The 25,635-nt window shown below is 49.5% G+C and overlaps 8 protein-coding genes and 1 non-coding gene across 9 annotated transcripts; 3 read left to right on the plus strand and 6 right to left on the minus strand.

The window, feature by feature from the left end:
• Positions 1 to 459: 459 nt before the first annotated feature.
• MGYG_03206 (succinate dehydrogenase cytochrome B subunit) lies at positions 460 to 1,352 on the plus strand (the record flags this gene model as incomplete). The annotated part of the gene is made up of 3 exons (XM_003175637.1): positions 460 to 593; positions 842 to 1,270; positions 1,337 to 1,352. The coding sequence occupies 3 exons, from the start codon at positions 460 to 462 to the stop codon at positions 1,350 to 1,352; spliced, it is 579 nt and encodes a 192-aa protein (XP_003175685.1).
• Positions 1,353 to 3,150: 1,798 nt separating this feature from the next.
• MGYG_03207 (pyridoxamine 5'-phosphate oxidase) lies at positions 3,151 to 4,340 on the minus strand (the record flags this gene model as incomplete). Its single annotated transcript, XM_003175638.1, has 2 exons — positions 3,151 to 4,109; positions 4,169 to 4,340. The coding sequence occupies 2 exons, from the start codon at positions 4,338 to 4,340 to the stop codon at positions 3,151 to 3,153; spliced, it is 1,131 nt and encodes a 376-aa protein (XP_003175686.1).
• A 1,177-nt stretch (positions 4,341 to 5,517) lies between these two features.
• Positions 5,518 to 9,456, minus strand: MGYG_03208 (pentatricopeptide repeat protein; the record flags this gene model as incomplete). The annotated part of the gene is made up of 1 exon (XM_003175639.1): positions 5,518 to 9,456. The coding sequence occupies one exon, from the start codon at positions 9,454 to 9,456 to the stop codon at positions 5,518 to 5,520; it is 3,939 nt and encodes a 1,312-aa protein (XP_003175687.1).
• A 1,903-nt stretch (positions 9,457 to 11,359) lies between these two features.
• On the minus strand, positions 11,360 to 12,460 carry MGYG_03209 (hypothetical protein; the record flags this gene model as incomplete). The annotated part of the gene is made up of 1 exon (XM_003175640.1): positions 11,360 to 12,460. The coding sequence occupies one exon, from the start codon at positions 12,458 to 12,460 to the stop codon at positions 11,360 to 11,362; it is 1,101 nt and encodes a 366-aa protein (XP_003175688.1).
• A 1,918-nt stretch (positions 12,461 to 14,378) lies between these two features.
• MGYG_03210 (hypothetical protein) lies at positions 14,379 to 16,735 on the plus strand (the record flags this gene model as incomplete). Its single annotated transcript, XM_003175641.1, has 4 exons — positions 14,379 to 14,502; positions 14,571 to 14,969; positions 15,034 to 15,752; positions 15,899 to 16,735. The coding sequence occupies 4 exons, from the start codon at positions 14,379 to 14,381 to the stop codon at positions 16,733 to 16,735; spliced, it is 2,079 nt and encodes a 692-aa protein (XP_003175689.1).
• Positions 16,736 to 17,101: 366 nt separating this feature from the next.
• Positions 17,102 to 17,628, minus strand: MGYG_03211 (small nucleolar ribonucleoprotein SNU13; the record flags this gene model as incomplete). The annotated part of the gene is made up of 3 exons (XM_003175642.1): positions 17,102 to 17,364; positions 17,440 to 17,535; positions 17,607 to 17,628. 3 exons carry the CDS (start codon positions 17,626 to 17,628, stop codon positions 17,102 to 17,104), a joined length of 381 nt encoding a protein of 126 aa, XP_003175690.1.
• Positions 17,629 to 17,957: 329 nt separating this feature from the next.
• Positions 17,958 to 18,029, plus strand: MGYG_10534. Its single transcript has one exon. It is a non-coding gene; the product is annotated as a tRNA-Trp (tRNA).
• A 526-nt stretch (positions 18,030 to 18,555) lies between these two features.
• On the minus strand, positions 18,556 to 21,546 carry MGYG_03212 (phosphate metabolism protein 7; the record flags this gene model as incomplete). Its single annotated transcript, XM_003175643.1, has 6 exons — positions 18,556 to 19,322; positions 19,393 to 19,791; positions 19,859 to 20,185; positions 20,263 to 20,871; positions 20,939 to 21,413; positions 21,517 to 21,546. 6 exons carry the CDS (start codon positions 21,544 to 21,546, stop codon positions 18,556 to 18,558), a joined length of 2,607 nt encoding a protein of 868 aa, XP_003175691.1.
• A 2,436-nt stretch (positions 21,547 to 23,982) lies between these two features.
• MGYG_03213 (hypothetical protein) lies at positions 23,983 to 25,225 on the minus strand (the record flags this gene model as incomplete). Its single annotated transcript, XM_003175644.1, has 3 exons — positions 23,983 to 24,897; positions 24,962 to 25,039; positions 25,124 to 25,225. 3 exons carry the CDS (start codon positions 25,223 to 25,225, stop codon positions 23,983 to 23,985), a joined length of 1,095 nt encoding a protein of 364 aa, XP_003175692.1.
• Positions 25,226 to 25,635: the final 410 nt, after the last annotated feature.

Genomic DNA, 25,635 nt, shown 5'->3' on the forward strand with positions numbered 1-25,635 from the left:
CTTTTCTCGCTTACTGCTAGCATCCTCCCTAAAGATATTATCATAGTGATGTTCTCTATCAAGCAAAATTCTTGTGACTGGGCAAGACCTCGGGACTTATAAAGAGGTTGGGACATCGCCTTTGCTTATTATGAGATCGCACAGAGTCAATAGAAAGTAGTTAATTAACTCGTTATTTAGATGCTTAACTAGCTAGTTGGTTAACTAGCTAAGTTATTAATTAGTTAAATATTAAATAGTATTTTAAATAGTACTCCGTAGTTAACTTGCTATGCGACACAAGGGGTCAAACGAATTTCCCGGCTTATCTCCGTAAAAAGAAAAGAAAAAGGCGAACAAGCAACCAACAAAGAGAATATCCCATGAATATCCCGAAGCCTCGACGGCATATTCGTTTCGTGGGAAAGAAACTCCGGGCTTCGCAGCCAACTGCCTGGCCATGATGCTCTGTTGGCTGAGATGGCGAAGCTATCCTCGCCCGGCTCTCTTCACTGCGTATCTTTCCATCCCGCCCTGACCAACTACTTGCTGCATTGCTGGCTGGCTTTCGACATTGCCTTCGTCACAGTCCAAGATGTCTCTTTTTATGCGCTGTATGTGTCCTTACTGATAGCTAATATACTATGGAGTATATGTTTTGCGCAAGCGCTGCTGGCGACTGGCAAATGCTAATACCAAACCAGCGCCTATGGGAGGAACGCCCACAGTTTCGAGGCTCCATCACACGAGAAATGTCTTTACATCATTGCCTACCCGTTTGAGGTCTGTGGGCGGAAGGCATGTTCGGTATATCCTTTCGTTCCTCAGCTTTCCTCCGCCATCTACTGATAACACCATTCAGCCAAACATCTACCACGCCCATTCCGAGCAAACACACGATCCAGCCCATGAAAAAGGCAGACGGCACTCAGGTGCTAGCTTCTCAGCGTCTAAACCGGCCTATTGCTCCGCATTTGTCCATATATAAATGGCAAGTGACTTCAGTCAACTCGTCACTCCAGCGGATCACCGGTGCCGTTCTATCCGGCAGCCTCTACCTCTTCGCTGTCTCTTACCTGGCGTCTCCATATCTTGGTTGGGATTTATCGTCAGATAGTTTGTCTGCTGCCATGGCCAGCTTGCCCTGGGCCGGGAAGGCTACAGTGAAGTTCGTCATCGCCTGGCCGTTCATGTTTCATGTATTCAATAGCCTAAGGCATTTGGCTTGGGACATAGGCAAAGGATTTGCCATGAAGACTGTGTCTCAAACCGGTATCTTATCGGCTGGGCTGTCAGTTCTCGCGGCAGCAGGAGTGGCCGTTTGGTATTAACACCGATAGAAGGGATGCCACACTAGACAAAAGCTGGACTAGGGGCATGTTTATATTTATACCACTGAAGGCGTAACCTCAGGCCGCGCAGCACAGTAACCATATCCCAGCATATACTGGCCATTTCAGGATATATAAGTGATTCAATGGACTCTCTGAAGAGAGACTCAGCGGTTGTATCTAGAAACTAAACGGATGACTAGTTAGTACTATGTACTTATTTATTGTTACATAGTAAACAAAGTTTAAGTCTTACCCAGCGCTGCATCAGAGGTTGTATATCAAATGTCTCTGCATCATTTGGAAAGAGCTTGAAGAGCCTGTCGACATGTTTTGCAAGTCGTACCGTGTTAGCAAAGGCGCCACGTAGAAAAAAACGGTTTGATCAGTGCTCGGCTATATTCCCACTCCTCCCCGTCAACTGTGTTAACGCCTTTATCCGCAGAGGGGTGGGTTGCTATATTATTGCGTCTCATGAGTCCAACCGCAAAGTCCCTCCATGTAATCGATGCCGCTGATCTGGAAATAACTGCCTAATGGGTAACGACGGACTTACCTTGCGCGAATCACGGGTGTTAATGTGTTAATGTGTTCTAATTGTCCAGGCCGTGGCCCGATACCCTAAATATAGGCACCTACCTAGGGAGTTAGCGGCCCCACGCAGCCACCCGTGTGGATCGGACGCCAACTCGTTCTCGGTGGCTTACGATGAGCAAGTCAACGGCTATCCAGAGCGGTGCTGGGAGGGGCCGAAGAAGTTCTGGGTAAGCACGGAGGCCTTCGCGGGACTAGGGTGTCAACGCGACGGAACACTTCCCCGTAGCTCTAGCCTATCAGTCGAGGCGTTAACTAGTTAGTTGACGAGTTAGTTGAGAACGAGAGGTTTGATGGAGCGTGATGCTTCTTGCTTGGCTAGCAAGTTGATATCCCGAATAACTCTGGGTAATATGCTGAATCATGTTTAATGAAATGTTCTAACCGTTGAGCACTGTAACAACATTTATGTTATTCTTTCATCGCTTCTTATTTTGACGCGCTAAGTAACTAACTAACTAGCTGTACGACAAAACACCTTGTGGCTATTTTTTCGACCCTACCGTCCATCATGCTGGAGCCGATTGCCATTGTCAAAACCGCCTGTCGCTTTCCCGGATCTTTCAACTCTCCCTCGAAACTAGGGGAAACTACTTCGAAACCCGAGAGATGTACTCGTCGACATTACCTCCCCCCCCCAAAAAAAAAAAAAAAAAAAAAAAAAAATGAATCTCTCTAGGTTTTACCATCCAGATGGAGCGCATCATGGCAGCACAGGTGTGTGTTACAAGGGGTACCTACTTTCAGAAGATTGTAGTCTTTTTGATACCTCCCTTTTTGGTATAAGCCCTGTTGGGGCCACCGGCATGGACCGTCAGCAACGCCTATTGCTTGAAACTGTCTTTGAAGCACTAGAGTCGGCCGGCTGCACCTTAGAACAGCTCAAAGGATCATTGACATCGGTGTATGTGGGTGTAATGAATGCGGATTACTTCGATATCCAATTCCGTGATACAGAGACGCTTGGATGCTCTTAACTCCCTTTTACGGTATTCAACACCTCCTCGCGGTGTTCCTCGTTTTGATGTTTTCGAGGACTTTTTCGATTTCAAAGACGTGAACGAGGTGGCAGACGGTATAGTGAAGGAAGGCTCAGATGGAATGAGCGTGTGTAAGCCTTGGTGTGATCACGGGTAGTACTTTCTACAGAAGTCAAAATGGCCTTATATCTCAAAGAAACGAGCTGTTTATCTCTCTGGCTTTACTATAAAGATAACACAAACGATAGGCGAGGGTCTATTAGGATTCATGGGGAGAGTCTTTCTATTTTCCACTTGAAGGTCTTCTCATTGCCATCAGTCTCATCCGCACTGTGTTGCCTCACATACCTGAAGCGATCATGCAACCTGCTCTTCCTACCTTGCCAGAACTCTACCGACTCTGGAACAAGTCGAACTCCGCCCCAGAACGGCGGTAGTGGAATCTCCTTGACGTCCGCGAACCGGGCTTCCATCTCCTTCACTCGGTTCTCGAGAACAGCCCGTCCATCGTCTTCTCCTTCCCCAGCACCAGGCTCGTCATTTGACCAGAGCCGTTTACTCTGTTGGCTTGCCCAGGCGCCGATCTGGCTTCCCCTCTCACGCACACGCCAGTAAGTCTCGCTCTCTTCCTTTGAAAGCGGCTCAATTAGTCCTTCAATCCGAACCTGACGTTCGACACTCTGCCAATGGAACGTCAGCGCAGCCCATTTGTTTCCTTCCTTCAGCTGGGGATCAGATCCGTCAAAAAGAGCCATGGCTTCACCGTCTCCGTCCCTGTCGTTTCCAAAGACCTGTCCGCCCTTGCCGGCTCGACTTCCCCAGTTACTGTATACAACCCATCCTCGCTCGTCGAGTTCCTTCAGATACACAACGCGTGCGCTAGGACGGCCGGTGGGCATGCTGACAGTAGCTAATGTGCATGTCTCTGGCGCACTGGATGCGGGCAGTCTTGCATCTTTGAACCAGGTGTGGAATTGGTGTAGTGGGTTCAAGTGAAGATGGGAGTAAAGTAGGGGTGGGTTGGTACCGAACTGGTGTGCTCGAGATGCACTCGATAGAACTGCCGCGTTGGCAACTGGCGTAGACGTGCCAGAGGTAATTGGCTCGTCTGGTACTAATAAGCGTTTTGGTAGAGGGCTGATGGCGAAGTCTTCCGGCATGGCGGCAAGCTTCTGCGCTGATCCCGCAGCCTCTGATGGAGGAGCAGCAATATCACCCGGTGCAACTATCGATTATTAGATCTGCATGATGCCAATCCACCATTTCGGGCAGAGCGTAGCGTACATATCAATCTCTTCGGGTGTCGGTGGTATTGTGCCGCGGAGGCTTGCTCCTCTTCGTGTATTTGATTCGGCATCATTCTCCTGTCAACAAGAAGCAGCAGAGAGCAAGTTGGTCGCTTTGTGTTGTATAATAGCTGGAATACGTTTCTCCCTCGAGGGGTGACACAGCGCATATGTTAGTCACAGCTGCCTTTCTATCTGTGCCTTTCTCGCTGTTAGTTAGCTGGTCGATGTTGCTTTTCACCCCGCGCTGGGAAGTTGCCGAGGGCGTGTGTACTTACCCAGCAGGTTGCTCTATGTATACTGACAGCTAGGCGATGATGTGACTGTAGTAGAAGCAATTATATCAGTACAAGCAGAGAGCGAAATGAGAGGGCGAGAAGCTGGTACCTCTTTCTAAACCACGGAAGTTCTGACTCTTTTTTTTTTGCGGGTCATCTGCCTCGACCAGGGACTTGGTGACGTGATGTTCTGCCAGGCTATCTCGGCGAACCTCGGCGATAACCACCTCTGAGCTACTGACAAATTAAATGGCTTGGAAAGTTGATGTTATACAATGTTTTTTGATATTTTTTCGCTTCTCAAGATCTATATAGAGTAGGGATTTGTCTATTCATCCGTAGTTCAAGGAGGCAACGCCCTCCTGAGCCGGTCAAAACAAAAGAGAACATCAACACCACCGCGGCCTGCGCTCAAACAACAACAAACGCCGCACTTTTTTTTGAATATCAAAGATATAGAATGAGAACAAAGATAAAAGGAAAACACCATTCCCACCAGAGACCCTCGGTTGTTGTCGCATTCCAGATTTCCTCCCTTCCCACAGTAGTGCAAAAGAGCCAAATGAAGTCAAATATGAAGCTCAAATGTCAAGTAAAATGTAAATATGGCCCGAGATCAACCGCTTGGAGAACAAGCGCCGCCTCAAGGGGTATGTATGTGGGAAGACCAGCCCAACAAGCCGTATTAGATTAATAAATCCTTTCGAACCTCTTCAGCCGAGGGATGGTAGGAGAAGTAAGCATGGGCAATAATTCTTGAAACGATCCCCAATAATAAATAGCAAACGCCGGCCGCTGTGTATGGTACAGGGGAATGCATCAATCAATAAAAAATAATAAGCAAAATAAAAGGCAAATCTGTTTTGCGGTATATTGGAAAAAAAGGGAAGAAGAACATATAGAAAATTTCAGGTCCAGTAAGGAGTATTCAAACCCTCACACGACGTTTTTTTGAATAAAATTTGTGAGACAAAAGAAAAGAATAATAATGTGGATGCAACGTGAATCTGTAGATGGGGTATATGTATTCTGTTTTGCATCACACATGGCTGGTGTCATTGGTTCGGGCCTATGCTGGCTGTCCACCATTGACCAAATCCAGCACCTTTCCGTTAACTGCGGAAGGGTAGCCGCGAGAAAGCATCTCACGCACAACGCCATCAGCGCCAGCGTGGTCCTCAGCAGCTAGGAAAGCCCGAGTCATCGCCTCATATGTGCTAGGTTCTCGCTTGTCCATTCCCACGCCATCATACACTGCCTTGGCATTACGGACGTTTCCGGTCGTAGCCCAGCCATGGATGAGAGTGTTGGCAATATAAGCGGTCATGGCAACTTTGTTGGCAGCCATATCGGCTAGCACGGCAGGAGTTTCAGAGACCTGATGGTTGGCCACCATGGACTCAAACAAAGCCTGGTAAAGACATGCTTGTGGGCGAAGATGTGGTTGAGCGAGGGCAGTGTCGAAGGTTTCGCGAGCTCCAGCCATATCATGCAGCACACATCCTCGAGCGTGAATGAGAGAGGCGTAGTGGACAGCCTCGGGAAGCTGGCCGGAAGCACGGATGGAATCCAGAACCTCAGTGGCGGCAGTCATGTTGACGGGCTCGAGCGAGGCATAGGCATCGATAAGCAGTTTGTACGTGTGCATCGTAGGCTGGATGTCCTTGGACTTCATGCGCTCATAGTATGCAAGAACCTTGGAGCGGTCACGCTTGGTGTTAAGGAAGTATTGGATGATGGAGTTGTAGGGAGCAGGCCGAGGCTTGTAGTTTGGCATAGACTCCATTTCATCAAACATTTCTTCGGCAAAGCGTTCGTCACTAACACGGCACAGGGCGTTGACAATAGTGCCATAGGTAACACTAGTAGGTCGAACGTTGTTGGCACGCATCTCAGCGAAGTAGAGCAAGCAGTCGTCAATGCGACGAGCTTTGCCTAGTTTGCCAATAAGAGCATTGTAAAGGAATGAAGTGGGCTCAACGCCCTCCGAGGTAGCGCGATGGAACACCTTGACGGCTTCGGTGGCCTCATCAAAAGTCTTGGTGGATTCCTTGAGGGTAGTGATGTAAAGACCGAAGGTGTTGGCGGATGGAGCAGATCCCATGTTTAACAGTTCCTGGTGGTACTTGGCTGCAAGGCTACGCTCGCCGGTGGTGAGGCAAGCAGCAACCATGGCATCCAGGATGGATGTCCACCCATACTTAACAGCGTTGTACTGTGGGAGAAGCGGGACATCGTGTTTGGCCATACCCAGGATCTCATGTACCATGTTCATTCGTCCGCATTTCGCAGCAGCAGTAATCAGTTTGGCATAGGTAATGTAGCGGGGATGTCTACCAATTCGGCGCATGTTCTTGAACTTGGTCATGGCATTGTTAAGATGGTCCTCGATACGCCCGCGCGGGGTCTCAAGCATCTCGGCGATTATCGATGACCCTCTGAAGTCTGTGGAGTGAGCGTAAGGGTCAAACGAATCATCAGGGCGGGCAGGCTTAAGTCCCGGGGATGGCTGTGGTTGCGGAGCAGCAGGCGACGGGGTATTGTATGAAGGGGTGGTAAAGACAGGGGCGCTTCCACGGATATACTGGTGCCACTTCTGTGCATGGTCTGGACGGACATCTCCCAACTTTGCGATTCCTTGTTCGAGAAGTTGCTTGGTGTAGTCGTCGAGGCGGATACCAGCGTTCATTGCAACATCCAACATATGGGCAAAGCGAAGAGGGTGTGCTGCATCAAACAGGGTAGAGCCATTGACCAGCATACCAGCCTGCGCCTGCATGGCAAGAGTAAGATCCCTAGCCGTCAAGTGAGAAATTCCCATGGGGCCAAGGCTAGCCACAACATACTCAGCAACAGGGGAGACAAGGCCACCATTCTCAACCATGCACCACATTAGGGTCATAGCCGAATGAGGCGAGAGGGGTGCGGCGGCCTGGATAAGAACGCGACCAAGCAAATCAATGGCCTCGTCAATCTCCTCGCGCACGCGCTGCTTCTGCTCATTAGCGGCGGAGCTTGGGTTAGCACTTCGAATACGCGAGAACATGCTTCGGGCTTCCATGAGACCCTCTTCAATCTGACCGCTCTTCAGCAAGGCGATGGTGTACATAGCTACAGGCTGGATAAAGCTTGACTTGACACGGGATGAAGAGGACAGAACATCCCAGAACGGCTTAGCCATTTCAAGGCTACCCTGGCGGATGTGGAGGGCGAGCATGGCGATGGCCGGCTCGACGGAGGTGGCAGCATCCGTGGTCAGGAGACGGTACGCACTAGTAGCCGTCGGGATGTCATTGGCATCAGCTGCAGTAATGCATATGTTCAAAGCTGCATCTGTCAAGGCCTGGCCCTGCAGCTGAGTCTGGGCAATATGCAGGGCCGAAGCGAAGTTGCGGGTGTCTAGGGCATGTTTGACAAAGCCGTCCTTGACGATTACCTCTTCAACAGATTGGAGGCGTTCTGCCTGCTTCTCGACACCGTCGAAGGAAGCGCGGATCTTGTTAAAGAAACGATAGGCTCCCTCGGTGTTCCCGCAGGACAGGTAAGCCTTGATGACAGAGGCGTAGACTTCGGCGTCTTGACGTTCGACAATGCCAAATATTCCGTTGTTGTCAGCAATGGCCAGTGTCTTGTATTCGTTGTAACATTCAACTGCGCTCTTAAAGTCCCCCTTCATAGAGAAAGTGTCAACCATCGGTGGGAACATGGCAGCGTGGGGGGTAACCTTGTTGGCTTCCATGTGAGCGAAGATCTCGATCATTTGGTCGACATTTCCCTGCATCGCACAGGCGGTCAGAAGAGAGCGGTAGACGGGGAGTGGGAAGGCGATTTCTGGGTGTCGAGTAGTAGCAACGTTGAACAGTTTAAGAGCGATGGGGAGAGAATGGTCCTCGGTCAAGAGCTCGTGCTCGACTTCGCTAGATTGGAAAATGAATTTGCCTGGCTCTTCCATTCCGCCAAATCGTGCTCGAGACTGCTCCAAGTCCTTGGCCATGCGAAGGCAGTCCAAGGAGCGGGTGGACAACAGCTTAACGATGATTTTGTAGGTGTTTTCATCGGGCATAACACTTCGACGGAGCATATCAGAGTAGACATCGAGAGCCTTAGGGACGGCATTATGCGTCTCTGGGTGAAGGCGGATGGCAGCTTCGAGAAGGGCGTTGTAAGCGGCAGCAGTGGGTTTGGCTCCGTCTCTTAAAAGACTCTCGAAAGCAGCTGGAACCTGAGCGTGAGCTCCATCCTTGGCTAACTCGACAATGGCATTGGATCGAGACTCAGCCTGCTTCTTCTCATAGAGAGAAATATCATTGACAGGAGTTCTCGGGGAGACGATAGCTTCTTGAACAGAGGAAGCTGGAGTCTGGTATGATTGCTCACCACTCTGGGTCTCGAACACTTCACTTCCAGACTCAGCGGCCGAAGTGCCGTATTCGGACTCAGCGAGAGCATGTGCCTCCTGAATCTCTCGAATCTCTCTGGCAACGGCCTCGTCAACCTTTGCGCTTACATCTTTATCAACGGGAGCACTCTCAACATTCCTTGAAGCACGGACTTCACTGCGGCTTCGTACCCTCGAGACAGACGCGGCAAGCTGGTCCACGTCCGAATCTTCTAGGGATTCTTTCTCCTCCTTGGCCGGCTTCCAGCCAATGCGCTTAGTGAATTGAAACTGCTTCCAGTCACTGTCATCACCAGTCTGCTGTGCATGTTGCCAGGCAGCATAGTATGCGGCTAGACCGGAATCGCCGCTGCTACCGTTAGTAGCAGTGTGGCCTGCCTTTGCGCCACCGGCGCTGGAAGAAGAACCCGAAGCATTCTGGAAAGCACTCTGGAGCTGCGCTGTTCGAGTGTACTTTACAGTCTGTGGGATCGAAGTGATCTGGTTTAGGGAGGATGCTGAGGGAGCATATGAGGATTGGGAGGCGGCAACGACAGACTGGGCGTAGCCGTGGACAAAGGTCTTGGAAAAGGTCTGACGCGCGAGATGTGTGAATGGCTTAAAAACCATTTACGTTATTGAGGGCCTCTTCAATGCGAAGAGGGAATACTAGATAGGGGGAAGAAATGAGTCAGTCTTGTGATCAATTTTTTGCTCCAACAGTCAAGCAGACGGCGCACCTACTCTAGCACTGGGATGATTAGAAAAATGCAGGTTCATCTGACGACCTAAAGCCGTCAATGAACGCGCTAGGTAAAGGGGTATATTATATTAGGGTGACAAAGGGTGGTGGAGAGCAAGGAACGGAGGTCGCGAATCCACCAAGCGTATAGATCGATAATGGAGTAGATAAGAATGGTAGTGGGATAAAGGAGCGTAGTATCTACGCCCAGGAGACTTCTCTACCGCTGTTAAGGAGAGAAGAGAACAGATCGAGAGAGCGAGCGAGAGGGATATGGGTGGCCTTTGAAGCTGAAACCTGAGGTTGGCGTTTGGAAGTTGAAAAAAAGAGCCTTCGAAGGAAGAAGAAGCAGAAGTGTTATAACTCACATTCTGACTAAGCAGGCTCACATTTTCCGTGTCTTTTTCTTGCTTAGCTCGCCCGATCGGGAAAGTGGGTCTAAGGGGCACGAGAGCTGTCTCTTATTGGCGGGATCATCCGAGCCGGTCTCGTGACCCGTTACCGAAAACCCGCTGGCCGTTACAGGGGGAAAGATATAGATCGTGGCAGAGAAGAGCAGGAGAGACGCCTGGAGAGAGCGTGGACGGGCGCTGAAGGTGCTGACCCGGCTTGGTGCAGTTTGCCGGCCTTCTCCCCCAAAGCAGGACGCTCCAGCGCTGGCAGAAGGGGAAGATACGCGAAATACTCGGTACAATTACACGCCCAAGGCCGCCGGCCAGACGCAGCGTCGGAGCTGTCGGATATGTCGGGGCCGACGAGCTCGTGTTATTTTAGGGCTGTGTCGCTGACTCAACACTTCCGGCTTATTTTCGTTTAGAGGATCAGTCAAAGAACGTATATGACGAGTAAAAATCAGGATCGAAGTCGAGAGTCGCGCAGAGAAGGTCGAGGACAGCTAGAGAAGCTGTCGACAGAGAAGCGAGTGGCTTCCGCCATCCACACCTGTGTGCGTGTCTCTGGTAACTAACACCGCCCGACCGACCGTCAAGCACAGACGACGGGTTCTAGAAGGCCCCCGGAAGCAGCAGGGGTTGGGTCCATGTTCGGACAGCGATGACCTCACACAACGATCCTGGCTCGCCATGTCAGCTAGGCTCCAGCGTTTCCTTGGGTTGACTTCCCTACATGCCCCGGCAGTAGCCCATCGTGCATATGAAGACTTGGTGGCCGTTGCTACGGAGTCCTTCCCTGGCGGCCGTTGTGGGGAGCCCCAGTCGCTTGAGCCGTGTGACACAAACACGGTCTTGAACCGGCTGGATGTTTCCTTGCTCAGCCCCGGGAGGAACGGTCTGGAGCGATAATCGGGTGTAGCCGCCAGGTTATCGAGGCATCGTGAATCATCCGTGACCTCATCCTTTCCAGCAGCGTCGAGTACGGAGTACGGAGTAACTAGCGAGCCGTCTCTCGTCGTTTTGTTTTGTTTCGTATCGTTTTGATAAGCTGCAACAAGGAGCTGATTATGTAATATTCACGTGACCGTGAGACATACCCAAATCAAGCGCCTTGGACCACTCGGCCATTTTGTCACGGCAGCAAGCAAACACAACCAACAGGAGCCTCACAGGAGGAATTAGATACTATAACTTTGCACTGCGGCTCGTCTGGTGTCAATAGGCCCATCGGAACAATAAATAACTCTGTTGCCCTGCTCTAGTCACTCAAACTAGACTATATCCAAGCTGCTTTGGAGGCTACTTTGCATCTCTCCTTGCTTCCCCCTTTTTTATCTATTTCCCTATCATAACTATTTTCCTTTTACTTTTGTCCAAAAATATTGTGAGTGTGACAGGATTAATTCTGTAGTCCTCTCCTTAAATTAGCCTGCAACTCCAGAGATCCATCGCAATTTTTGATATGCTCCAGAAATTGTTTCTTTGATCGGGCACATAGGTTGGTCCCTATCAGTGCCCGGGGCGGATGAACATTCTGTATAGCGTGACCGGTAGCCAGACTCGAGAAGCGATACTGCTCAGAGGCTCGGAAACATCCCCGGCACCAAAGGCCTCGTTCTACACTATTGTCTGGCTGCAGAGAAGGGAAGCAAATAGACCCCATGCCGCAGCACTCGTCGGTCTGAGAACAGTAATTGATACGTGACTTTACTCCGGATTCATCATCCTGCGCTGCTGGCTCGAGAGGTGCGTTTTGGAAATGTGCTAGGTGTGCGTTGTTTCGCTGGTTGGAAACAGTTGCCGCTGGCGAGCCTGAAGTGGCCAACGACAGCTCCTTTGCGGCTCTGACGCTGACCAGCTTCAGTCGTCGATGACGAGAGAGCTCGTGTGAAACGTCGTAAACTCCATAGATACTTCGCATGACAGGGATCTCTCGCAGCTTAGGAGTGCTGATTTTAAAGCAGTATCTCGCCAGGTCGGCCGTCATCACCCAGAGAGAAGGATTTGAGCGTTGACATTCGTAGCAGCATCTCTCACACGTAGGGAGAAACAAGAAGGGACCATATTCACTGCACCAGGCGCAGGACTCTGTCCTGAGAACCGCACGAAGTTTTGCGGCGGAATGGGCAGTGATAAGACAAGATTTTCCCAGCGCTGTAAGGGTATCTGGAGCATGTTCCATGAGCTCCCGGTATGCCGGTAGGCACTCAATGGCTCTTTTAGCTCGCTGGGAAGTACGTAAGAGGCGGGAGAGAGCCTGAAAGTCCAACAAATTCAAGATGGCCTGGAGAATCTCGAGAGGGAGATGATCAAAGATGCCCATAGACGAGGGGCCATCGCAAAGCGGAAGAGCGGAAGGCTTTGCAGGGTTCGAGATTGAGATTCGTCCCGCTAGCTGGTGAGGCGGCCGATGGGCAAGGTTGGCAATTAGGTATTCATCTGACAGCTCAGGAGGTTGATCGACAGACGACTCCCCTGGCCTTTCAGGTAGCGTTGTCATGGCTACTCTCGGGAGCCCCGGGGTAGCAGAAGAAGGATACATATATATATATGATAGGAAATAGACGCAGACAAAGAAGAAGAGAAAGCAGCAGGATAGGAGAGGATATCAAGGCCGTTTCTTTATACTGTGTTAGTTTGTGGCTGTAGTTAGTGTCAGCCAACTAGTTCATGGTGGCACGGAGCAGAAACCACAGCCAACATCTCCTGTTGCTGCGTCTTTTATATCATCGAAGAAGGGAAGTCGGGATACCAAGATGAGCTGGTGCTTTCCAGTGTACTGCCATATGTGAGGTTATGCTCTCCTGTTCAAATGTCCAAAATTTGGTAGAGGAGTGGTGTTGCGTTTTTTTAAACCAACGAAACTTTGATTGGCCAAGCAACCATTTCGAGTCTCACAATCCATGTCCTATAAACCTAGCTGCTATCGTCAATTTATATCATAACCTGCTCCCAGGTTACTCCGTATTGACGACCAAATTACCATCTCAAAAGTTAACATGCTGTTTCGTTCAACCTGCGGCTTCTCTCCCTCCCAAGTACGATATCAGAAACATCATCGAAGCCAGGAGTTTCATGGCTCGCAAACCGCTTAATACTAATTAACCATATTTCTCTAGGATTTCGTGATATCAGATACCGCTCTCCGTACTCAGCAATTGCGTTATGCCTTCTCAGTCCAATCTATGTTCATTTTTTCTTTGCCTTTCTATACGTTGTATTGGCTCTGCAAGCCGAAAACTCCGCAGGTAACTACCCGGTCAAGCGGCTCAGGTACCGCCTGCGCAGCCTAAACCATCAACACGGAATTATTATGATTAACTTGCCATATCCTGGCTTAAGGAAGGACCAACTAGGTACGACGCGAGCATATAAATGTATTCGGGATAGCATTCCCGTGAGCCCATGGAGCCTGCTCTTGCTCCTGGTGTCTTTATTTTGTTTGGCTCATCAAGGCCTGAATGCCAATGGCGCCATGTACGGAGCAGAGCTGAACTTTGCAACTCCCCTTAAGCTTATCCCCACCCCAGAAACCATCAAAAACCCCTTCTTTCCCGACGGCTGGCGGGAAATAGGGATTTCACCAGGGGTTGTTAGCTTTGGGATCTCCGGCCCTAACTACCCTGGGAGCTCCGCTAGCAAATGCGTTCCTGGCCTGCATGGCCAATTATATCATTCTTGGTAGGTCTGCCAGTACCAATGGCCATATTTGCTCGACGTTCTTATGCCTCAGGCTATTATGCAGCACTGCAGTGGTCTGCTTCTGTACGGGTCGGAGGAAGACCCCCCCCCCCCGACACTAGAATTACTACGGAGTACTTGGATTGAGCATGACCGAGTTCTTGCTCTGGAGGACCTTTGAGATCCTGTAACAATTCAACTAGAGAAGTCCTACTCTAGTTGAACCTCCTTTGTTATCTGATCATTGCTGAATAGTATCAACTATACCCGCGTTTCTTAAGTGTTATCCCCCTGGGGTGCAAATATGCTTCCTAGATATAAGTGTCAAATAGGCGCATCCTGGGGTTATCTCCTTTTTCCCGGGAAATTATCTCCTCTCGTCCACAGCGGATTTGCCAGCGGCAATTTGAGAAGGAAGGTTAATGAGGGAAGAGAGATGAGCAATGAAATACCATAAATTCATGCCTTGCCAGGGGAATATGGGTGTTTAAAAACCATTGACGTCCCCTCTTCTAAGTCCTCTTTCTCCTCCTCCGAGGTGTTTTAGTCGACCACTCTCAATATACACTCGTTTGTTTTTACCTATAGTCACTCTTTTATGTCAACCTACACTCATTCCTTGTCTAGATTGATATTTTGATATCTTTCATCTCATCAATCTACACTCACCCATTTGTGTAGATCAACCACTTGATATCCATCACCCTTACTTGCTGGCTAGGGCTGTGACAGAGAACATGGTACGATTTTACCAGGCCATTGCTGGCCTTTTACTCTCTACTGCTGGAATAATTAGCGCTGTTGCGCCGTGTGGTCAGGTTGCAGAGGCCCAGAAGCAGCAGAAGCAGCTTGATCCAAATGGTATGTCTATGTATAACCCTGGCGAACGGTCTAATAATAATTGCTAATAGCTCATTCTAATTATATAGCTGATAAATTCAATGTCACTGCACACCTTGCTCATGAATGCCTCGTTTCAGTCCCTTTCCGGCTGAACGACGGTTTGCGCCTGATTGACACACTGCCCCTTTATTGGGATTGGCAGTCTACCCAGGACTTTTTGGCGGATCCGCCAGAGGGATACCCTTTGCCTCCCACCGACCTCAAGAGAGGTCTTGCAAAGATCCGCGAACGGGCTGTCAGAGGCGGCTATCGTAACGAGTATGAATTCCAAAACGATGTGGAGTCTCTCGTTAGATCCGTCCATGACGGCCATTTCTGGCTCCCACTAGACCTTATCTCTTTCTTTATCTTCCGTCGCACTGAGATCGGCAGCCTTGTCTCTCTTTCAGATGATGGAAAAAAATTCCCTAAACTCTACTCTAAAAGTACGTTGCGTTACCGTCTCCGTACCTGTTTCGTGGAGGCTCCCCGGCTAACCCGACGTGATAGATGACTTGAGCGAATCGGCCGATGCACCTGCTATTAAGACCATTGATGGCCAAGATGCCATACAGTGGATGGAGAACTCTTCCCTCGAGGGACTTCAGCAGGATCTAGATGCGCTTTACAACGGCATGTTTCTCAACCTCCCTCTGAATAACGAAAGCAGTTTAGGCGCCTTCCGCTCACGGCATGGCATCTACACTGGCGACAACACCAAGCTTGTTTATGAGGACGGAACTACGAAGGAGGCTGAAAACTACGCCTTTTTCACCCAAGATCTCACTGGAGTCACGGACGGTGATTCATTCTATGAAAAGTTCTGCACCGGGAGAGACAACTCTGGCGACCTCTTGCGAGCGGGCAAGGCTGAAGAGAAGTACAAGGAGCACCATTTCTTTATTGCCGGTCCTATTCCATCCCAAAACTCGCAACCACCAGCTCATGTAGCTGCCCGCGATCTCCCTCCTGTTCCTAAGCCAGACTATGAAACTCCAGACGGCAGCCTTGCGGGTTACTTCCTCGATGGTCAGCATTCCAATACTGCCATTCTGCACCTCAGAAATTTTGGTGGAGAAGCCAATACCTCGCAGCCTCTCATGGATTTCAGTGAGACCACCACGAAATTCTTGGAGGGCTGCAGAAAGACCAGGAAGAAGAAGCTTATCATTGATGTCAGCGGAAATCCAGGCGGTGTCATCTTCCTAGGCTATGATGTCTTCAAGCAGGTAATTCTCTCGAGGCCCTTTCTATTCTATTCTATTTTGTTATATTATTTCTATGTTACTTCTTCTCCTTCTCCTTCTGCTTCTTCGTCGTCATCTTTTGGTAATTGGAGGAGTATTGTATGACATACGTTAACAATCATATCTAGGTCCTCCCTGAGGGAAAGATAGAAACTCCCTCTAACATGCGTGCCATTGAACAGTTAAATATTACTGGCTCTAAGATCAACTATCTCCTTAGCCACCCCCAGGATCCCAAAGCCCCTGAAGCCAAAACACAGAGAAACGACATCTTCGACATTGACGTATACACAAATACTGATGGCTCCAAATTTCCGTCCTGGGCCGCCCTTTATGGGCCCGAGGAACTTCCACAGGGCATGTTCACACATCCCACGTTATGGGACCTCAATAACACCGAAGCGTCTGAAAGAGGCGGAATCGTTGTCTCTGGCTACGGTGACCGCTCTCATATTGCCCCCCAGGCCTTCAAAACGGAGGACATAGTTATCGTCACCGACGGCATCTGTGCCTCTACTTGCTCTATCTTCACTGACCTTATGAGGCGCCACGGGGTAAAGTTCATTGCTGTCGGTGGCAGACCTCGGCCCGGCCCTATGCAGGCTGTAGGAGGTGTCAAGGGCGCTCAGGTCCTTAATTTCGGATACTTACATCACTTGGCCACTTATATCTACGATAAGCTCTCTACGGATGAAGAGCGGCTCCAACTGGACAAGACTCAAACGGGCGAGATGTATAACAAGGGTTCCTATGTCTTGGGCCGGTTGCATGAAAGAGGGAAGGACGGTACCATCAACTTCCGCAATGCCGTCTATACCGAAGACAAGCAGCGTATCCCTCGGCAGTTTGTGTACGAGCCTGCTGAATGCAAGATGTTCTTCACCCGGGAGGCTCTCTTTGATCCCAAAGCCTGGTGGGGAAGAATTGCACAGTCCTGGTGGGGAGACAAGAGTCTGTGTATTTAGATCTTTACAGCACGATGACGATGGCTCGTATTGACTATGTTGATAGACATTTGTTGATATGCTGTATGGTATATAAGTGTTTCTAGATATGGCACGGCACTCCTTATGCGTCATTTTGACTCTTCTGGCCTGCATATGTTTTAATGATTTACCTATTATTAAATTCAAGGATTCCCCAGTCAAATGACAATTGTATAGTTGAAGGTGTAAGTAGATACCTTAGTTAAAAAGCCAACAGTTAATAGTCTACAATCCACCAACAAAATATAACCATTTCATCTTCTCCCCAGAGATATCTCCATCTAGCCCCCCAAGAGAGGAAACCAAAATAACCAGATACCTTTCCAATCCCTCCAAATCACCCACTCAAATCATCAATCTCTCAACCTTCTGTCTAATGTTGAGTATCTGCGCCTGCAAATCACTCGCCTCGTTGGTAGTGATGCTGGCACTGATCACAGAACGGCTGACACCACACGCACGGCCCAGCGCAACCTTGCTAGGCACATAGACGTAAGGAGTATTCTTATCCTCACACAAAAGCGGGAGATGCAACAAGATGGCCAGAGGGCTGGTATCAGCGGCGAGGATGACCAGCTCGGAAGTTCCGCGGTTAAGGGTTTTGGTTGCTGTAAGTGAAACACGTTAGCTATGGGCACGAACAACGCTGTGAAAAAAATTTGCCAGGTTTGTATTGTGCGTACCTTCGTTAGCACCCTTCTTGAGCTGGCGGTAGTGAGAGGCCTGCTGGACGAGGTCGAGCAGTTCAGTAGTCAAAGCTTCATCTGCGATGGGCCAGGCTATAGAGGCAGTAGTAGTTAGTGGCTGGGATGTCTTCCATTGAGAGAATGAATAGCTGGTGACTGCTTACCTGCTGATTGTTCATTCGCCATGTTGAACTTGTTCCCGTGTTTAAATTTGCGTGTTAAAAAAGGGATGCGTCGCAATCAGTTTTCTCAAGGCCCGGAGTCTTGTTTCTTCACATGTAGCGGCTCGTAAGCGCTACTTATCAACGTGCGAGGTAAGCTTACTTCGTGGTATCGGTTATTAGTTGAAGTTGAAAAAGTCGAGGTTGTGCTTTTTCTCGGGGAGCTTTTTTTTTTTACTTTTAGCTTTAAAGATATGCATGATGACATAATGATATGACATAATCTACATGTGACTTACCCTAACTTTAAGTGGGATAATTAGCACCGCGGCCGAGAAGTTTGACATGAAAAGCGGACCCGTGGCGCAATGGTAGCGCAGCAGATTCCAGATCTGAAGGTTGTGCGTTCAATTCGCACCGGGTTCATCTAGTCTGCTTTCATTTGTTTTTTTGTTTTTTTGGTCTTCTTGACAAGACGACTTAGTATTTTCAACGATACGTTGGGGGTGGTTATTATTACGCTGTGTCTATCGGCGAGGTGCTTTAAAATAGAGGCTGCGTCCAGAGGCAAGAATGATACTAAGTATATTAACTATTACGTTACTTAACAGCTCAACACCAACGACAAAAAAACACAGCTACCTAAACATAGAGCTTCACCTCACAGTTGCATTCGCACAGACAGGCCTCACAGCTTCCATCTCCAATTATTTCAATTTACTTTTGATTTTCGGGGGGTATAGGGTATCAAGGAGAAAAGGAAAAACATTCAAGCCACATCAGGGTCGCCATGAACATTAGCGTCATACTTCGTCCAGAAAACCGCAGCCGTTAGAGACCAGGAATCAAGACCCAAACAAAGGAAAACAAGCAAGGAAAAGATTATCGGGGTTTAACGGGGATGGTGAGTAACGTTTATCTAGGCCTAACCAAAACTAACCATGGAGGGCGTCTAGTAGTAGATCTTCTCCTCTTGGATAGGAGGAGTGCCTTTCTCTTCGTCCCAGCCAATCTTACCCTTGTTGTCAATGAAGGCATCTTCGTCGGTGATACCAATGAAACGGCTGGTGTGAATGACTTCCTGGCGGGAGACACCGGCGTCATCACGGGGGATCCAGAGGAGTGGCGCGGTAGCAGTGACCGAGGGGTGGTAGTATGCGTTTCTCGCCACTTCGGCTGGGTACTCGGTGTCATAGGCGCCGTGGGGGACGAGTTCGCGGAGCTGCTCGTAGCCCTCGTACTTGTTAACTCCGAAGAACTTAGAGACCATGTTTGGCTCGTGAGTAACGCCACGGACATCTCCTTTCTCGGCATCACCGTTGTGGGCAGCCTGGCCATTGTTCTGGGCGAGAAGAGCCTGGTGCTGGTCTTCGACAGCCTCGAGGTTCTTTGGCAGATAGTTAAGAAGTGGGTTGACAGCGTTGAGAAGAGAGATATGGTAAAGGACGGTGAAAACCAAGAAGATGATCATAAGGATCATGGGGCCGGTGGCGGCTCTGTCGGCAGCAGTACCAATGGCGAAAAGGCCGATCAAACAGATAATGAGGAGATAGCAGCCAACGAGAGTCTGCTTAAGAGCACGTGGGTAGATCATGCCCTTGGTGTCAATGTCGGTGTCGTTGACATATAGGAGGTTGTAACGGAAAGAGAGGTAGAAGAGGAGCATGCCAACGGTAGCAAATCCAAGAACCAAGGGGGCGATGGCTCCATAGGTGATGGCTGGGTAAATGTTAGTTAAGTGAGTTTTACAAGCGACTTGCAATACAGGAAGGGGGGTCTTTGGACATACCAATGACAACGAGGTTAGTGAGAACAGGCAAAATGGTGCCCCATCCCATACCGGAGAGGGTGGACCAACGGGTGTACATCTTTCGAGGAGTGTTGTCCAGAATCATGCCCAAGAGCTTGGAGATGATCAAACCAGCGATCTGTAGAAGAGCACCGGCACTGAAAGTCAAGCCTTGAAGGATGATATAGGAGATGTAGAAGTTGGAGACGGTCGGGATGCTTCGAGCGAGCAAACCAGGAGCAGAGGTAGGGTTCTTGATAATGTCGCTGACAGCGCTGGAAGCAGAGGACGACAGGGTGACCACCAAAAAGACCTGAACGACTTGGAATCCAAAATAGAAGTTCTGGGTGCGCAATTCAACAGCAGCCTTGGTAGGGCATCCTCCAATCTTGGCGAGAACTGTTTTAGATGGCCATGTGAGTAAAAGTGGAATTGTAGGTAAGTGAGTACAGAATTCAAAACTTACGTCTGAGGATAATTGGCAACAGGGCCATGAGGACGGCAAGCAAAATAGTAGGGAGCAATCCAGTAACAACACCAAGAATCACGGGTGGAATTTTGCCGATAAATCTCAAGAATGGGACCTTCTCCATCAAATAGTCGATGTTTGAGATGGCACCGACAGCGGCAACGGGAATAGCCCAGAAGATGATGAGAGCGGTAACGGCAGCAATCGTGGCGGCATAGCGGATGATGAGCTCCCACCATTTGATACGCAAGTTAGACCAGATGATGTCAGTTGGGTTAATACCGATGTAGCGAGGAGCCATGTGTAGCGGAAGGTTATGAGCCACTAAAAAAGGAAGAGAGTTAAGGTTAGTCGTATAAATCCTCCCGCCCAGGTACAAAAACCTTGAGATCGGTACGTACACATTTGGTAAGCAGCCTGGGCGTCATTTTGAGTCTTGAATTCAACGAAAACGGCAGAGACACGTTTGGCTTGTCCGTTCATGTGGTTGCGCTGCAGGTTATCGATCTCGGGGGTCAAACGTCCAATCTCCTCACGAGCCCAGTTGATGGTGTCGACCTTTTTGCCAATGACGGGCATGAGACGGTGAGTAGGTCGCTGACTTGCGTTGACCCATCGGGCGGCAACGGAGCCAGATTCAGCTTCACCAACATTTCCTTGAGAAGCTGGGTCAGTCTCCACTTCACCTCCCTTCTGCATAGCCTTGCCGCGAGCAACGTTGGCCATCTTGATGAGCTTAGTCTCAGCACCTTCGAGGCGCATGGCAGCCTTGTCACGCTCTCCGACAAGTTTCTCGAGCTCACTGACATCAGTGACGAGCCAGACGTTCTTGACTTTGTCGTTTCCATACATAGCACGAATCTTGGCCTCGTCGCAGTAGTCTTCTGGTACCGAGGTGAAAAGCACTGTCCTGGAGGAGATGCGCTCAGCATACACTGGGGACATGAAGTAAGCCTGTCGCAGGTTGATGAAGTAAAGCAGTTCGCGAGTGACCATCCAGAATACAAATCCTGCCCGCAGTTAGCTCAGCTTGCACCTTTATAGTAGCGGTTGGCATGCAGATGGTCGTAAACTTACCGACGAAAGCCCAAGCAACGAAGCAGTGAGCATAGTACCTGTTGAGATTTCCAGGAATCTTGTTGCTCACGTTTCCAATGGCAAGCATATCAAGCTGCTGACGGCCACCATGACCGGTGATGTTGACGGGGAAAAGCACGGGCCAAGTGATCAGACATCCAAAGAAGCAGAGAGCCACTGAGATCTTGAGGTACCGCAGCAGCAAGTAGGCGTCCATAGACTGATGGCGCAAGACATAGGTATCTGGCAGCTTGCTCATAGACTTTATCCAGCCAAAGAGGCCGGGACTAGGCTCGGGAGTGCGCTCATGCTGACGCAGAGCTCCAATATATGTTCTGGGAATGTACTGGCGACGCTGGCTTCGGCGCAAGATCAGGAACAACAGCACCATCACAGCAGAGATGATGAGGGTGGGAACAAGGGTCGAGACGATGCCCGACAGCGAGTTCGAGCTCTCGCTGGGCTTCTCCTCTTCCTATTAGTCGCATATGTTAGCTATCCATCGCATCTGCAGGGTCGCTGAACCTCGTTCTGGCCAGCGCAGGGGGGGTGGTTTGAGTGGAAGGATCAAGACGCACGCGCTTCGCGAAGACATTGAGAGAGTCCATGGCTGCGAGGACCTAGACGACACTCGAGCGAGCGAGTGATCCGGACTTGAGGTGTATCTTTCTCCTTGTCGGTGCGATGGGTCGACTTGGTGGAAGCTGAGTGAAGCCGAGTTGGAGTCTGAGAGAGAAGAGGAAGAGGAAGCAGAAGCAGCAGACGCAGCAGAATAAGAGGGAAAAAGGAGGAGATCGAAGTTTGGGCCATCCTTGGTCCTGCTTAGCTTCCTAGTTTGGGACTAGCGAGAGAGCTGCAGACGTGCTTTCCTCTTTCGGACGAGCTCGCCGATTTACTTTTTATTTTCTTTTTATTATTATTTATTATTATTTTGTTTGTTGTTCATCTGCTGCTTCTCTCCTTCTGCTTCCTCCTCTGGTCTCTTGCTCATCCTGACAGGCATCGACGACTGCGTCGGACAGCATGAGGAAACAAGCCGATAGCAGCGAGTAACACGCCCGCCCGCCCTCCACTGGCCGTCACTGGCTCCTTCACTGGCCCTCGCTGTCTCGCTGTCTTCGCCGTCTTTGCTGTCACCAAAAAGCCAACTTCCTCCCGTGTTTATGCAAGATCGCGTTCTTCAGGGGTGGCGCTAGTCCTGATCGGGTAAGATGTGGCAAATTAGGGCGGGCCAGGGGATGCTTAGATAAGTCAGCACCAGCCACACCCACAGATGCAGCGGCGATGGTGACGTGATGCGGTGGTACTTGCAGGTCACACCACATTTGGGTAGCCAAGAGAAGTACCTCTGCACACCTGCTGCACACCTGCTGCACATCTGTGGCACCCGCCCGAAGCTGCCTCTTACGTCATCTTGAAACACGTTGAAACGACCTGGACATGGTTTTGCTAGCACATTAGCAACCGCCGTATAATAAATATAAAAATACCAAGACGTATACTCCGTATATACACGGCTACAGAGCAGTCGGCGAAGCGATGCGCTTCTTGTTCAATCCGTTCGGAGGATAACTCCGGGTCGAGCGGAGGCGCATGCGTCGCTTCTCCCAGCGAATTTTCACGGCCAGTCACCAACTCACGCACAAACCACAACCACGCCCAGTTGCGCAGATCCTCGCCCCAGCCCAGCCTCCGGAGCTCTAGCAGCATCCACAGCAGCGTCAGCGGCGGCGAGGCTAGTCAAGCTATGTGCTCTCTCTTTCTACGGAGTACCTTCGGCAATCCGTCGTTGATGCGCTACCTACCGTCAAGCAGACGGTGTACGGAGTAGCGTTGGCTAGACAACGTATATCCGTCGCCGCTCGTGGATTAGGATACTTATGGGAGGGAATTGGCGCCGGTGGCCAAAAGGAGGTGAAGCGGGCTGTAACCAGTTTTTGAACCGAAGTGTCAGGGAAGTTCCCTCCTTGCTAGCTACCTAAGTTAGCTGATCAGGCGACACGGCGGCGGTGAAGCTCAAAGCAACTCCGTGTCTCTCGGAAGGGAAGCTAGGTTGCCCTCAGTAGCCGCCATGTCTCTGTAGCAAAGCTTTGCTGAGATCTGCATTCCTTTACGGAGTACTGTATATGCTTACGGAGTAAACCCCATGAAATGCATGGATATCGCAGCATGTAATAATGCCAGGTCCTGTTTTGCGGTTTGACCCCTCTACGGTGTTGACATCTGAAGCGACGTTCCAACGAGCTAGGGAGGTAGTCTATTGCTCCAATGCTCTCGGAGATCCCATTAACCTACAGAGTGGTTACAAAGCAGAGTTTGTCCTTTCGGCAGCTGGTAGAGTTATCCTTCTACCCAGTTTATTAGCACAGCCCTATCTTATTTAGTAAAGAGGCGAAAAATCAAGTATTTCAGGAAATGTTGGATCAAAATGAACTTCAATAGGGAGCTTGAAGAGCAAGAAGGTGAGGTCACACAAGCTTGTCAAGAAGCCAGGTTCTGGTGTGTGTATACTCCTAGTTTGGATCCCCCATCCCCCAAGCTGTAATAATATATTCTATGGTGAACGACGGCATCGCCTGCATTGTGGCTAGGCATAGTTAGGCAGTTAAGCAACAAGGCAGGTGGCTGGTGCATCAACAGAAAGTTACAACTCCACGTGAATTCTCTCGAGTTCGTCAAACTACGCCATAGGATAGATAGATATTGCTCTCATAACCACCGGTTCCTCATGTCTATTTATATTATTAAATTACACTGTCCCTGTCTGCTTGTTTAAGTCTGTTGCAAAAACTACGCTCCTCGAGATCAAACAGAACGGATAATTCCTTTTAAAGCGGGAGGCACAATTGCCATTACCGTTATGTGATACCTCAGCCAGCCTTAAACGCCCATCTCAGCGGAATTGATTCTTCAGGCCGATGTGCAATGGGTACTTTGCTTGCTTTTTTCCCGGTACAACTGTACCTGCATGCGAACTGTGATATATAGTTGCGACTGTTGCGGCTGTTAGAGAAATCGAGGGTCTAGAGCGGGCACTCTCAAAATTAAAATATCGAAGAGGAAGACATAGAGCTAGTGTTTCTTCGATGTCGATATCGTGGCTCCTCCTGTCTTGCTGGCCGAATTGGGGTAATTCTAAATTCATTACCATCGATATCCATCTCATCGTCTCCATCACCATTGCTGCCGTTTGCTTCTGTTGGCCTCTCAACTTGGATTTCCATGCTGCGTTCGCCAACAAGCACGTCACCGTCATGGGCGAATTCAATTTCGTCAGGCACACTGTTCTCCTTGTCATCGCTTGCTGTACTGTCGAAGTACGCGTCCGTAACTCCGCGAGGTGGAGCTACCCATTCTGGATCTTGATATATTAAGAACGGCCTCGACGCACGACAGCTGTATGGTGTATTCCTCTTTCTAACCCTTTCCCTGGGTGAACCGGTGTTTGGGTCGACAGAAGAAATGTGATTTTCGCCATTTCTAGCTTCCTTTGCGTTCAGAGCTCTTCGTGAACTTCTTCTGGTCATACTATAGTATTTGGATGGTATTGTCCAACCAACCGGCCCTAAGTATGGCGATCTATACCCTGACCGCAGCTGGGAGAAACTGGGCGAAGATACCCGCGTGTTTGTGTCCTTGTCATAGAGAATACTGTTCTCCCAATGCGCCGTGTAGCTTTCTGCTTCTGATATAAAACGGTGATGAGAGTACCGTTGGCCACTTTTGCTAGTGTATCCAGGTGACGGTGTCTGTGGCTGACCATGATTGTCAATGCTTTCCCGGCTGAGCTGAGGGGATTTCTTCATGGGATCCATGTCCTCGGCTCCCGTTACATTTTTATAGTATGACTCTGGAGGAAATCTGAATTCCGGGTTTGGTGATATACGGCTGAGTCTCCTCGGTGAAAGGGGCTCGGGATTGTTCTCCAGTACGAGTGTACTTCTGCCATTTCGTCCTCTCTGGAATATCTGCAACATTAGCGATCTATATATAGCACCGCATCGGAGAAGAAGCAATGCCAACCTCATGTTTATCAGAGTTATGGTCTATCTCACCCCAACTGCCCCGTAGTTGCAGCTTGTTTAGCTCTGATGCACGCGCCTATACCCAATAAAGGAAGCCAAACGGTTAATTAAATACCCAGAAATTGATATATCGGCCCTTTTAGCGCTGAATATAACGTACCTGCTCTTCTATATCTAGAGCCATCTCAAACTCCACAGGTCCAACTTCAGGCTCTAGGGTGAATCTATTAAAGCCCCTTCGATAAGGAGTTGGTTGAGACATTATCATCAGTTATTCCGCGTGAACTGTTGTTCACTAGGGAATAATATTTGTTCTCTTCCTTAATGTGTAGAAGAGCGCCAGCTCTTTTGATGCTTCACTTTCAATACGCAAAGGGATAAAGCTCTAGCCTTTGCTTTCAGTTCACCTCTGCTATACCTCTGGGAGATAGTACACCTCGTACTAAGCATTAACAGAGAAATATTGGGTTCTAAAGAGTCTTAGTGAAGCTGATGGTTGTTCACACGTTTAAGCCAAATGAGGGGTGGAATCCACGGTTGGTGGTCGTTATAGAAGAAAGAGCGTGTCACCTCGCGTGACGTTAGCTACTCTCACTTTTTCTACAAGCGCTGCGGAATATGCTCTTATAATATGTTGAGTATCTCACTCTAGATAAAGCTGATACTAATCTA

This window comes from Nannizzia gypsea, genomic scaffold, assembly GCF_000150975.2.
Source record: "Nannizzia gypsea CBS 118893 supercont1.2 genomic scaffold, whole genome shotgun sequence".
NCBI classification, from domain to species: domain Eukaryota; kingdom Fungi; phylum Ascomycota; class Eurotiomycetes; order Onygenales; family Arthrodermataceae; genus Nannizzia; species Nannizzia gypsea.